Source organism: Brugia malayi, assembly GCF_000002995.4.
Source record: "Brugia malayi strain FR3 genome assembly, contig: Bm_v4_Chr2_contig_001, whole genome shotgun sequence".
Classification (NCBI taxonomy): domain Eukaryota; kingdom Metazoa; phylum Nematoda; class Chromadorea; order Rhabditida; family Onchocercidae; genus Brugia; species Brugia malayi.
Genome location: NW_025062476.1, coordinates 2,573,319 through 2,588,033, shown reverse-complemented (window position 1 = coordinate 2,588,033; position 14,715 = coordinate 2,573,319). Strand labels below are relative to the sequence as shown.

At 29.8% G+C, this 14,715-nt stretch overlaps 2 protein-coding genes across 2 annotated transcripts; both read left to right on the top strand.

The window, feature by feature from the left end:
- Positions 1-1,245: 1,245 nt before the first annotated feature.
- On the top strand, positions 1,246-6,375 carry Bma-patr-1 (uncharacterized protein; the record flags this gene model as incomplete). The annotated part of the gene is made up of 13 exons (XM_043078206.1): positions 1,246-1,335; positions 1,541-1,654; positions 1,871-2,047; positions 2,214-2,366; positions 2,609-2,768; positions 2,854-3,066; positions 3,299-3,461; positions 3,672-3,945; positions 4,206-4,376; positions 4,791-4,969; positions 5,138-5,351; positions 5,598-5,717; positions 6,097-6,375. 13 exons carry the CDS (start codon positions 1,246-1,248, stop codon positions 6,373-6,375), a joined length of 2,307 nt encoding a protein of 768 aa, XP_042934140.1.
- A 4,765-nt stretch (positions 6,376-11,140) lies between these two features.
- Bma-ippk-1 (Uncharacterized protein) lies at positions 11,141-14,051 on the top strand (the record flags this gene model as incomplete). Its single annotated transcript, XM_043078205.1, has 6 exons — positions 11,141-11,271; positions 11,446-11,620; positions 12,097-12,372; positions 12,560-12,805; positions 13,157-13,309; positions 13,692-14,051. 6 exons carry the CDS (start codon positions 11,141-11,143, stop codon positions 14,049-14,051), a joined length of 1,341 nt encoding a protein of 446 aa, XP_042934139.1.
- Between the last annotated feature and the right edge of the window lie 664 nt (positions 14,052-14,715).

The window sequence follows — 14,715 nt, the reverse complement described above, 5'->3', positions numbered from 1 at the left end:
ATTTGGCTAAATCAAAGCCAAATAAAATTTTGAATCTGTGGCATTCAATTTCATAAAAGGAAAATAACGATTTTTTTTTTTTTTTTTGAATTTTATAAAAATGAAACAATTCAAAAAAAATGATCAGTCTTTAATAAAAAAAAAAAAAGATACTCATAAATTATGAAAAATTCAAGATTTAAGATGTCTAATATGATTATTGAATGACATGAAATAACAATTAATTATACAGTTATTAATTTTCATGAAATGTGATTATCACTTTTATTTAATCATTATCATCTTTACTTGATGAATATTTTTTTTATATAAGAATTATTTTTATTTAAATGCATAAACATTGCTTTTTCTTATTTTGAAATAAAACTTCTGCATTTTAAATTTAATTAAACATTATCAATTTGAGGAAAATAACAGTCATTCGAATCAAAAACTGTGAAGAAAAAAAATTATGCTAAAATGTTGCTGATATGAAAATAAATAAGTAAATAAAAACCATCTAAAAATAATAATTTTGAGGTTAGAGCTTTCGCCGCTAATTCAATTTAGCTTTTCATTATAATTCTATGCCTGTGCGTTTCATGTAGACACCAAATTTCATTGTTCTTTGCATTCGGCATCGATGCAACAATTACTCTGTGTAATTGTCTTCCGGAATAGTTATATTTCCGGTTTCTTCTTTTTTCAGTAGTTTTTTATAACGTATTAGGTTGAGAGAGAAAATATGGAAAAAAGAAATAGATAAGCACTGATACATGTAATTAGTACATGTAAAGTGTCGTGAACAGTAGAAATAGTATGGGATCGTTGATTGAAAAGATTGATAAAAATGATAAGAATTATTATATAATGCGTAAGTAATGAGTAAGTGCTATTTATAGTATGTAACGTCAATAACTTGCTAATTCTTCTTGCTGATTAGAGTATTCGTAGTTGTCACGAATGGATATACTTATTAAAATTAAAATTGTCTTGTTTCTCCTACTTTTTTTTCCACTAGTAGTAATTATCGAATAACTCCAAAAACAAGTTGATACTATTATGGAATAGAAACATAAATTTGTTTACTTATTAGACCTTTTTCCTTTTCTTTATTGTAATAAATTCAGATGTTACAGTGAAAAATACCGATTCATGTGTATTTGAGAAATTATGTTTGAAGAAGTTATTTTTAGGGTATGTGTTACTAAACAAGTTTTTGTTTCTTTAAAAACTAACCCGTCATGAGCAGTAACTCGAAGGGCCATGTCACGAATCGATTTGAAAGGTTTTGGTGGAAGATGTCTACCAAACGATTTTGATGATTTTAATTTTGATGTTTTGTCTGAAGACGATGTTAGTTATTTAGATTTTCCTTTTTTTCTTTTTTTTATTTTTTTTTTTTATGGTAGCAGAGTTAAATATGTTTTAGCTTAAATATGTTTACTTTATTGCTTTCATTTTTCGAAATATTTTGAAGAGGAGAGGTTAGAAATTTGAGAATAAACGAACTTACTGAAAGTTGGCTATATCGGAAACATGAAGGCTTTGTTAATTTCAGGATTTGGATGGTGAGCAGCCAAATGATAACATCGATGCAGTCAATGATGAAACTTTTGGGGTGGGTGTTGACGACAGTGTCTTGGATGATGATCTTGAACAATATTCGAAACAAGTAAAAATCTACTTACTTGTATATGTGAGACCATGCTAGGATATTTTTCCCTCGTTATTGTAAGGTGAAAGAAAGAAAGTCTGTTGTTGCTTACTGTTAAAAGAAATTTTTATGTCAAGAGTTTTGGTTACTAATAGATCCAAGTTGGATTATCCTTTGGATTTTCAATTCATCAACTGATATAAGGAATAAAATTCTAATCAAATCAGTTTGCAGACAGCAGGTTTACAACTGGATGATGAAGCGCCGAAATGGTTTGATGAACCTACCTGTTCGGTATCCGCTCCCCATCCATCTGAATTACCAGCACCTCCATTTGGATTTAACTCATTTCCTACAATGGATGTATCTTCGTTTCACTCAAAAAATTTCGGAGATTTCAAAATGCAACTCGTATGTGAAACATTATTTCCATTTCTGCTTGTTTTCGGATAGATTTCGGAAAGTTTCTGTATTTGTTACTGTATGAATAGTGGTTTTTTTTTTTTTTTTTAAATTCTGTAACTGCTTAGTTTTAGTCTAGTAATAAAGCTTTGTTAAAATATACTGAGTTTTGTAGGGGACAACTGATACGTTGTGGAAAAATGTTGATTCTACAACATCGTTGGGTTGGAGTGGTCCAGAACTTTCGACACCGCAGCAGTCCTCCGCATATGACTTCATAAATAAGACAGTCCCAGACCAGTCCCAGAAGAGTTTTCTAACGGTGAAGGTACTCGAAATTCTTCTATACCAATTCTTAAATCAGTAATTTTACATCTTCTAAGCTGACTTTAAGAAGGCAGTTCGAGAGTTTGATCGTCGAAGTTGTCTCCGATGATCAAACGACGTGCATATTGTGGAAGGTGTTTGTCGGTAATGTAGTTATGTATTTAATTTAAAATGTAATATGTTCCATGTAAGCATGATGATAATTGATGTGAGATATGTATGAAATATTAGCATCATTTACAGAATATTATACCGTCAGAAGGGTGTTCTGATAAAAGTGATGGTGTTCATTCACTAGCAGCCTTACCAAAGAATGCACTTACTCTCGAAGAAGTTGAAAGGAACCACGTCATCAATGCTACTAAACCAGCAGCAGATGCAGCATTATTGCCTTTACCATTAGGTTCATTATTCTAATTTATCTTTGTGTGATCGGTCTTTGTGTGTTCAGAATTTCCATTCTTTGATTAACTGCAATTTTTTGTCAGCTGGTGCCGTAGCACTGGTTGATTTGGAAAGGCAACTGCTAATGAGATCATCAGGCCAAGTAACAGTTTCTACTCCCGATGTTGATCGATCTGCAAGTGCTTTACCACCAGATTCACGAATCCCACCGATGATCCCCCCTCTGCCACCGCCACCTCTACTTCAGCGCTTGCCCTACCCTATGTTACCTCCTTTCGCCATGCAAATTACAAGAGGTATGTTTTGTTTATTTTTGCTTTGATTAGCAAACAAAAATTGAGACACAATCACAATTCTGATTCATAAACTAATGGTGGCTTGTTTTTTGAAGTAATATACAGTTGGTGAGGATGTACAATAAGAATAGTATTGAGGATGGGATTGATTATAGAAACTAATTTCTTGTTTATTCATTTATCGGTTTTCCATTTTTGCAATCAAGTTTTAATATTTAGTGTTTTTTTTTAGCTCATCTGCTCGGTCAACTGCCAGAATTACCACCTGGTTTTCCTCCGATAACACCACAAATGCGAGCAGCGATTCTTTCATTAGGACCACCACCTATGATGCGAATGCCTTCACATCCAATGCTTCCACCGTTTCCTTTCATGCAACAACCTTCCCATATAATGTTTTTTTTTTTTTTTTGAAGTTTTCGCTTTGCATTGCAAGATCAAGTTTTAATGAGCTACTCAAAGTCTAAATTTTCATGAGTTCATTTTCAAGATAATCTTTATCAAATTTACTCTGTCTGCATTAGTTATTTTTGAAGAGTCAAGATGCTAACTCACGCCAGGTGCAGATATTTTGAAAAATAATTTTTAAAAAAAAATTTTTTTAGGTCAGGTCGACCAGCACTACCTTCATATTTGCCTTGTCCTCCGCAAGCTCAGATGCAGTCACATATTCCTCAGGTATCCCACCACAACATGAGTCACAGTCGAGAACGTTCGAGCAAACTTACTGGTTTAGTATCGAATAAAACAATTTCTGATTTTGCATTATCTCCTTTTGCTGGCTTCGTTTCAAAGAAAGAGCGCAGTTGGCTTATCAAAATTCAGCAGTTGCAGTGCCAGGGATGTGGCAATCCATACGAGGATGATTTTTACTACACAGTTTGTTTTATGTTTTAATCAAGTTTTCTTTTTATGCTTATCAGTTAGCTAGTACAGATCATATCTGAGCTTTATATAATGTATCCCAATTGGTTCCTGGTCCATTTACTGTTTATGACAAACATACAAGGATTTCATAGTAATATTTAATATTCGTAATCATATATATATATATATATATATATATATATATATTAGGAAATATGTTGTAATCAATTTTCAGTTGTCTTTTTGAGTTTTTATTACTTATTGTTTTATAGTCATGGAGACAAAAGAAAATGTCATTGGAGAAGCACAGGCAAGAATTGAAAGCGGAGAATCAGGAATATGTGTGGGCCACAACAAATTTGCACCATTATCATTATGTTCCGCCAACATTTGCTGGTAGTTTAGGAAAGCCAACACTTTCCACTGTTAATTATCCGAGACAGGTATAGCTTTTTTCCTTGAGACTTGTTGCTGGCAGTCTTGCTTGATAAGTACGCAAAACTCGCAGAATCCAATCATCGGCAGAGCTTAAATCTTCTTACTTCCTATTTTCCTCTGGATATTTGCTTATCTTTTTATCATTTATATATGATGCTAAATTCATGTCCTAATGTACATCTCCTTTAATTAACAAGTTAGATAAGTAAGCTTAACTGTCTATGTTGTGAGCATTTCGAAAAAGATTTTCAAACTTAATTGTTTCAAATACGTCGCACTAAATCTGGCTGCATTTACATATGAATATTGTAAAATAATCCCTTTTCGTGAATATGCTTCATTACTTAGATATATCTATTACTCATGACCTTGGAAATTATGTAGTCTTGATTACAACAGTAGTCTTTTCTGAATTTCAGCTGATCGATCTGTCAAGTGACTCACCGGACGATGATGATAAGCTTTCAGTGAAGAGTAGTACATCACAGAAAAAACTGCGAGCACTTCTTTTGCAGCTGGAAAATATCGCGTTATTAATTATAGAATGTGATGATAGACATCGAATACTGTGTGCTCCTTCACTTTCTCAGGAAATTCAGTAAAGTTTTGCTATTTTATCTCCATTTTTGTTTCTCTAATTGTAGTAAGATGACTTATATCCACATGACTTTTAATTTTTACATATAACTCTTATTTTATATAACACATAAGGCTTCCAATTTATTAGTTTACTTTATTTCATTTCACTGCTCCTGTTTGTTTACAGGGAAGAATTGAAGAGTGATGTCGAAAGTCGTATGAAAACTATAGTACATACTCTGTGTTTGAACGGACGTCTGCAAGCTGTTTTGCTAATTAATAAAGGACGTCAAATATTTGCAAGAACATTGTCATTTGCTAGTGAACAGCAGCAGTTGCATCTTCTTAAAAGCTTTTTTGCTGCTTTATCAACGCTTGTCAAAAAGGTTCCATCAAATGAGGTTTGTTTTCCTTTCACCTTGTGTAAATTGTGATGTTAATTCTAAGGATATTTAATTCTTTACACAAAATATTTTTAGTTTAGAGCACTAGCATCAAAGTTATTTGTCGGGTTATACAAGCATTGTCATTAGTTTCTCTTTAACAGGACTCTACTAAATTTGAATTCGAGCTATTTTTTTTTTTCCTTTACATAATGCGGAGATTTAGATTTTTTCTTTCCTAAAGATAAAAAACTGGTATTTCAGATGAATGAATCATTGCTTGTGCCAATATTCAAGACATTTTCTCACTTTTCAAAAAATGCACTCACCAGTTTCATTAATGACTCGAAATTGGTTTTTGGTAGCGATATAACTGTGAACCTGGTATAATTATTTTTAAGATGTTGTTTGTTATTTATCGAAATTTTTTTCCCTCAAATCATTTTAGATTTTTTTTATATCTATGTTGCTTTATTTGATTGAGAGAAGAAAATCTCTTTGAATTCCTCAGTCCTTCTGCTATTAATGGATTCCCAAAAGGAGTACTATGCTAGTAATCGAATTTCCAGTTTAATTTTTAGATGCGTACTGTTAGATTTCAGAAATTGGGTAATTGAATGAATTTAATTGGATTACGCGTCCAGTACTTTGAAATCCCAAATTTTGTTGGCAGAGTAAATAAAAATGAATAAATTTTGGATGCTGCATATTAAATTTTAATTACGAAGTTTTATAATTATTCTATATCCAAAAGTTATTTCAGTTTACGACAAATCTGCTCATTTCATTGTTGGTTTGTTGTTCACGTCAAAATTGCTCTTTGGATGCCTGTTTTTGCTCTACTACTTTGTCTTCACTAATCCGACCATGCTCACAGGAAATTAAATGTTCTTTGGAACAGTGTATTGTTTTAACGTTAGCTGATATCAAAATACTTGATGCCTGGTCAGCTAGTAATATTACCGGTTATCATGGATCAGCTGCAGAGAAACTTATCCAAAATTTGCAGCTTGCCTGTAGACTTCAGGGATCGAATAATTGAATGATTTTTCTTACCAAAAATTTCTTTTGAACTTAGTTCAAAGTTTTGCTGTCTGGATATAATTCTACTTTGACTTTGTTTTTTCATTTTATATCTGCGCGTGGTCATATTTTCTTATTTTTGTTTTGTACCTGTTTATGTCTTTATCTTCCTCTCAGATAATATTTTGGTTCTATTTTATCAGCAGTTATCGTGCAATGAGCAATTTAAGAATTTCATCAAGTTATTTCTCTGTCATTATCTTACCAGAATCTGTATTGTACTTTAACGATTGTACATAAACGTCGGTGTGGGCTTCCGACTAATTATGCTATTGTTAAAAGATGATGAAGTTCAAAATTTGGACCTAATTAAATTTAGTTAGCTTTAACTGCAGCTTTATATTTTAAAGCATTGGACTTGGTTTTTGTAATTATTATTGTCTGTACTAGTATTTCTTAATGAACAATTTCTATCTATAGTTTGGCTAGGAAATGAGGTTTGGTATGACCGCAGAGCTCAGAGCAACGTCAGTGTTTGTGTCTTACGAAAAAGACGTGTTTTTATTTTATCAGTTAGTATGAAAAAGGAGAGTTCTTTTTTTTTTTTTATTTTGTATCTAGACTCGTACATTTTTTATTTTATGTTCTGTTACTTTTGACTTTTTCCATTGTACAATCATTAAATTTAGTGATCCATCCCTTGCTCTATGCACAATTTTGGAATAAAATGAACTTGAATTAAGTCGGCCGAAAAAAGGAAATATTTTTATAAGTTGGGATTAATTTTTGCATTCAAATACAAGTAAGAAAGTTCATGTCATTTATTCAGTAACTATTGAATGCTTTTCCACAAATTTATCTCTCAGAATCCTTCTGACGTATATTTTATATTGATTTACACTTTTTTAAAGTTACATCCTTAGCTTTAGGAGAAGTCTCTTTTCTGTTCGATCTTTTTTAAATTGGCCTAATTTAAAATTTCTTTTGTTTTTACATGTATCATTATTTTCATTTTTGCTCTTTTTCTTTTGCATTTCTTTCTAATTTTATATTTCTGTTGTTCTTGTGATATCAATTCTCAAACTTACACATTTATTTTAGAAACAAAAAAAAAAACAATGTTGTTGTAAGATTTTTTATGTTTGTTGTTTTTTATATGCTGTCATTCTTTAACGTTTAAGTGCTAATTTTGGAAGATTGAATTTTTTTTGATGTCTCAGGTAGTTCATTAGAATTTCAACATTCGAAGTTGGGAAATACATGTGCACATTAGTTTCTAGATTACACACTATTGTCATTGTACGAAATATATCGATTGTCTCCAACACTTCGTCTTTTTGCAGTAGGTTAATTGTCCAGGTATGGCAATAACTATCTCATTGCAATTTTTGTTATTACTTTTGATATTGACGAGTAACAGTAATGCGTTCCATAATATCGAGGTTCAATACTGTGCACGTTTTGATACCGTTAAGTAGAATTCTTGATACTAATTGGATTTTGATCGATGAGGTTGTTATATGAGTGTCATACGAATTCCGGTATTCGTATTTAATGGTATATTAAAATTTGATCAGTATAAATTGTTGTACTCTTTAGTTCTAGTTACAAGAACAAGTTCCTTGGGTTTTTTTTTTTTTTTTTCTTTTTTTTTAGTAACTTATTTACTCATTTGCAGCATATAGAAATGCTTGCTACTCTTACAATTAATTGTTGGTTTCAAATCTTTCAGAAACTGTTGTTTGTTATTCGGTTGGTTAAGAATGATTTACACTTATAATTTATATAAATAATGTTAAGTGAAATCAGAAACAGTTGGAGTTATATAGCATTGACTTGTTTAAAGTTAAATTCAATTACTTGCTTATTTTGGATATATTGTGTAATGTTTGTCATGCAGTTAGAAGTATGAGAGAAGCATTATTACCTGAGAAGAAAATTTTTAAATGAGTTTGAAAAGTGCAATGAAATTAGTAATGGAAGAAATGAAAAATTATTGTTCTTGTTCTAGTAAAAATCAATCCTGACAAAATGTTTTCCATAGCAAAATTATTGATAAGTAGTTAGATAATTTGAGAAGGAGAATAGTAGGTGAGAAAGGATGTAGATTTTGAACTCTTATTTTGGCATTTGCAATTAGAAAACATGCTGCTAATTACTTCCAAATGTTTCTGCAACATTGTTTTTTTCATCCCTTAATACTTGGTCTTCTTTGATTTTCTTAATTGTCTTCTTTGTGACCTTTTAGTGACTTTTACACAGCTCCATATCCATATTGATAGGAGTAGTTAAACTTTCCTAGCCTTTTTTTTTTTTTTTTTTTTTCATATCATTCTAATCATTTTCTTTTTTTTGGAAGTCTTAATGTTTTTAAGCAATAATATTATAAAATTTCAAAGTGTATTATTACACTTTGATTTCTATGCTTTTGTTTCCTATGATTCCTAAGCTAACCAATTCCAGTTATGTTTTTTAACTTTTAAACATTTCAGAGCAGTTATGCTTTTAAGCAAATTTTGATTTTGAATTGGTTAGCATAATTTGATGATGATCAGAATGATTTAGTGAATCATTTCAAAAATTGTACAGGATTTTGATTAGACTACTATATTTCTTATATTTCTATTGAGGTTTAATAAAGGAATTAGTTATGAATGGTCTCCAAGATTCACTCAAAGATTGCAAATTTTTAAAAAGTGCTTCTTTTTATAAGTGACATTTGATGATGTCAGGAATTAAAACTAATATTTTTAGAAATCTCGAACTAATCATTTCTTGACCGAAGGAAGGAAATTAATTAAACATTTTTGAAATATCTGCATATTATTTGAAAGTTATATTTCTTGACATCACCTTATTTTGACATGAGACATAAAATTTTCCAAATTTTTTCCTTCTTGTTAGTGAAATTTGAAATAAAATTTCTATTACTTTTTTAAATCATACCTATATCCCTTTATGCTATATAGTATACGTTTAATTGAACTGAAAAATTTTTGTTCTTCACTTGTAACAATTAAAATTGATACTTTCTGAACTATTTTGAACAAATGTTTTAATTTACTTTTGTGAAAGAGAAGCGATAAATGTAATAATAAGATGTAGGTGAGAAAAAAAAAAATGAAATAATTATAAAATTGGTTTGATTTCTGATATAATATGATAATGAATGATAATTGTTTTATGAAAAAATTCGTCGAGAATTAATCGCTTTGTAAATTAAATTGTAGTAAAAATCAACGTAACAGAATGGTGGTTGAAAATTGTTCATTTGATGATTTATCTTTTATCAAATTAAAATATATCACTTAAATAATATCATCATATTTTGTCTCATATCATACATATACCAGTGAAAAAAGTCTTTGAACTAATGGAACTATTACAGTTACTATTCAAAACTTTTTAGTGTTCCTTGTTTGAAAGTAATAGTATGTTTATATACTTAAACTATTTTTCTTATAGATTTTAATTCATTTTAGGTTCTGAGTAATTCATATAAATTTTAAGTTTTAATGATGAGAAGAAAGGAAAGTTAAATTTTAATAATATTGTGATTTTATTAAAGGAAACAAACATTTCGATGAATGCTCTCTATAGGAATGACATATTACGTATGCAAAAAAAATTTATTATAATTCATAACGAATGCAAATTATGCATTATTATTAATTTCATATGATAATTGAGTAATTCATTAATGATATCATATTGTTTTTATATTTGAATACTATTAATCATATTTCAATCATTTCGATATATAAATATGTCAAATTATTGTATTTTTTTGCCATTTATGTTGACAGTGCTATGTTAAGTGGGTTCTATCAGTGATTATAATAATGTATGTTTATTTATTTCAAGTATAATATAAAATGAATGTGAATAATTTTATAATGATGGAGAATTGTTTCATTATGAATATTTTCCTCAAGAGAGAGAGAGAGAGAGAGAGAATTTAAATTTTTATTATTTGGAATAAATTTTTCATTTAATACTATCATGTGAGTTTTAATTAAATTAATTTATATTATAATACTTATGAATGTTTTTCTGTCTTTTTTTTTTTCATCCTTTCTCTCTTTTTAAAAATATTTTACTGTTTTTTTTTTAGTTGTAGATATTAAAAATTATATAACTAATAAATTGTGATTTATTTTAGAAAGGTTAATTGGTTAAGAGGCGGTAATGTTTAGTGTTTATTTATCTTACCTTATACATATATCATTTCCTTTGTTTTCTTTAAGTTTTTTTTTTTTTGAGCTATTCTTGATAATTTAATTTGCATAATGAATTTTGATAGTAAAAAAATGATTGTTACATGCAGGTATGAAAATGTTGTGATTAATGCAAATTTCTGATTTCTACTTTATTATTTCCCAGACCAAAATTTAATTAATTATTGTTGTAGGAGTAGCAATAATTATCATAAATAGTTTTTAGTCGTAATATAAATTAGAAATTTAATACACTGCAGTGTTATGCAGAAGTAATTATTGGCTGAAATATTAATTTTACAACAATAAATGATCAATTTTTTGTATTGATAACAAAGACATACTCATTTCACAATGATATTTGATAAGTTCGTGGAAATGTCATTTGCATAAAAAGTAACACTAATTCCTCTTACTTGTTACTTCATTTGTAAAGTTTTTAATTGTTATTTATCACTTATTTTATCATTGCTAATATTTGTTATGAATTATTATTGGTTATGCTATCTGATTAGCATTTTTCAGGTCATTATGATTGATAGTTAAGAGAGAGTGCTCGGGAGGTGAATGAATTGTCAATCAATGGTTCCACCAAATACACCAGTTATTGACCCACGTTCCTTTCGTTCTTTTTGTTTTCGAGGTGAAGGTCGTGCCAATTTTGTGATTAGTGCAAAATGTGAAAAAACAGGTTTAAGGTATGTTTCTGCATTTTTGTAGTTTTTTTTTTTCTTGTTGTTGTTGTAGCTTATTGTATGATGAAGATTTTGCCATTTTGTCAAAAAGATTTACAGCACAAAAATTCTGTTCCATTTTTTAAACTGAGAACTGAGAAAAAAAAAAAAAAAGCAGTGATTTATGTAATTTTGTAGGATAGCCTGGAGATTGACAAAACAACGCAAATCGGGAAATGTAACGACGAAACCAAAATGTCATGTTGTTATTGCATATTTGGAGAAGTTAATTGTGCCTTTCCTTGGTCGACAGTTTCTTGTTAAACCTAAAGTTGTTGAAATTGACACCGAATCTCTGCATCATCTTGCCAAAGTGAGTGCATAATTTAACCTCTCCCGTGTTTCAGGAAAACAGCATAAAAGATTTTTAATTAATTATCGGGTAATCATAGCAGACAAATCTTTGATGTTTCAAGTATAGGACAGAAAAGAATTTTGTTGGCGAATGTTGTGTAATTGTGTAGACTAGCCATTTTTTTAGTAGGTTTTCTAAACGGAATAACTTGATATCGGAATACATTTATTGAATCAATAAATTTGATTGCATGTGAATAATATTGCTAATGATCACATATGTACTGCCGTTTGCAGTTTGCAGTTGCTTGTACAGATAAGTAAATATTGACATGCATTCTAGATTTATAAAACCAAAGAGAACTAAAAAGGGATCGAAAGTTGTGAATGCGTTTATGTCTTATAATTGCACACGGTACATTGAAACTTCGCAGTAATTTGTGTTACAAGAATGTTTAGTTTAGCTATCGAATGTTTCTTTTTTTTTTTTTTCAGATCCCTGCCCTTCCGTTCAATTTAAAGATTGAAACATTTGATGAATTGTGCGATTCAAAGAAATATCCATCCACGATGAGCTTCTTTCCGTCTTGTTGTCCAAAGAATATTCGTTATGTGAGCATTTTGCAAATGATGGATGCTACAAGAATTCCGAAATGTTTATCATCACGCTATTTTGGTCCAACAATTACGGTGGAAATTAAGCCCAAACAGGGTTTTATGCAGAATCATCCTGGTATCAGCGTACCATACTGCAACAACTGCATATTACAGGTATTCTGTGTTCTGGATACTTTAATAATTATATATAATTTAGGTCGTAGTCTCATTTTGCAGTATATCTAAGTTTGCTTGTATTACTATCATATGATTAATCGTATGATGTGTTCTATCAAAATATTAATCTAGATGAATTTTGACAGCAAATTTACCAAATTGAAATTTTAGACTATGCTTATAGCTGGAAAAGTGCCATTCGGATGCCTTCGAACAGATGTACGATTTTTGTCCGTTGGATTTGTTCAGCGGTGATTTAAAACGAATGCGTAAGGCACTTAATTCATTGTTCGTCGTACCACATCGAAATCTACGAATTTTTCTCGATGGAAGTTTAATACATTCAGATGAAAATCAGTTGACGAGCGAACAACTTCATGAATTACTTTTTCGTGATACTTCTGTGTCCGTTCAACAGTTAATCACTGCCGTGAGTTATATTTCTCGGCCTTTTTTTACTTATTTCCTATACAAATCTTTGCAGTATGTTTTTAAACTGTTTTCATCTGTTGAATATATTTCATATTCAGTTCTTTATTTAGCAATTTAGCAAAAAAAAAATTTGAATACTCTAATTTTCCTTGATTTCTTGCATCACTATTATTGCCCACTGTAAAGAGAATTATGCAGTAGTGGTATTCTTCTCTTTGACTATATCTTCCCAATTGATTCATACAACTTTCACTGTATATTTGTTACTTCATCCTGTTTCTCTAGAAATATTTGGTCTTAATGAAATTTGTTTCTTCTTTTTTTTTATTACACAGCTGGATATTTGCAGTTATGTTGCATTTTGGTGAATGCACCATCGGACGATTTATTTGCTGTGCATGATTCAGGTGTTCTCACTAAGTTACTCAATGGACAGCGAATCGATACGATTGGTATAGTTCGTGCTTACCAAATTTATACAAACCTTTCAGAAACAATGCAGGTTAATATGGTTGATGTTTTCTTTCATTTTCAAGAATCAATAATTTGAACTTTAGAAGAAAGTTGTAATAGGTTTTTTGTATCACTGCTATTTTGATCATTATTTTCAGTAATTTTTCGAAATATATTTAAATGCAAATTAGGAATCTTTTAATCAATTTAGAAAAAGCAATCATAAGTACTTTAAGCAGCAATCATAAGCTCTCATAAACCAATCATAAATCTATTTTAGTCATGGTTTTCAATAATTTTTCAAAACTTATTTAGATATATTAACATCATTCTTTCATGTGTTGTGTTTCTGAATGCAATCTTGTTACAATCGGTGAATTTTCTTCATAAAATTTTCATTTTTTCATAAAAATATTATTTCTTGTTTGCAGAAAGAACTGCTGGATAAATGTTTGCTACCAAAGAAAGATGTTACATTCCTGCATCAGAACACAGATCGTGCTCTGGTTGAACGTTATCTCTTAGCTGCCACAATGAAGGATTGTTCGTTGATGATTAGTATGCGATTAGTTGATCCAGTTGCTTTTGCCACTCAAAATGTTCAGTCATCCAGACAGCAAATTGTGCGAGTTGTCGGATCTAGCTATACCAGTTTTGCATATTCCGTAAAAATTGTGGATCTTGATCCAAAGTCACCAAAAAATTTGTTAAATGCTTATAATCGTTTTATGGACGGTGTTAGACTAATAGAAAAGACACCTAATTTACGCAGGCGACCATGTGTTCCTTAAGTATTCTTTTGTCGGAATCGCTATTTTACATTCCTTTTTCTTGTCATTGTTTCATTTTTCATCTCGGTTTAAGAAAAAAAAAAAAATCAGTGGATTTTAAATTAAATTCGAAACAGATACTTCCTTATCATTCCTGAAAAGTTAGCCTTTCGTTGAATATCTTTGGATTTTGCAATCAAAAAATGAGAAAAAATTGTTTAGCATAAGCTAGATTAATTAAAAGTTAATAGTGTTGGGTGGGAAAAAAATTGTGAATGTGTGATAATTTTTTTTTTTACATTTTGCCAGAAAGACAATAGTGCAGGAAGTAGTGATGTAACAAAAGAAATTATTTCAAAAATTCAACAAATTTTTAGAAATCATTTGTTTGTTATAGGATATAACTTAATGTTAGTTATATTTTTTTATCATAGCAATAGTTATGCTGATCACTTTGATCTTTATTTCTGTGAGAGTTTCACTCATTTTTTCTAGGAAAGATTAATTGATTTAAATTTTTGTGATAGATCATTTGCAGTTTAATAAATGGAATTAGTCATTTTCGTTTCTTAGGTAACTATGTTTTAGTCTAGTTTTCCTATTTTATTTAGGGAAATGTTTGTAGTTTAATAGAAATTATTTCAAATTTCTGTATTTGATTATTTTCCGACATAGTTTGCAACAA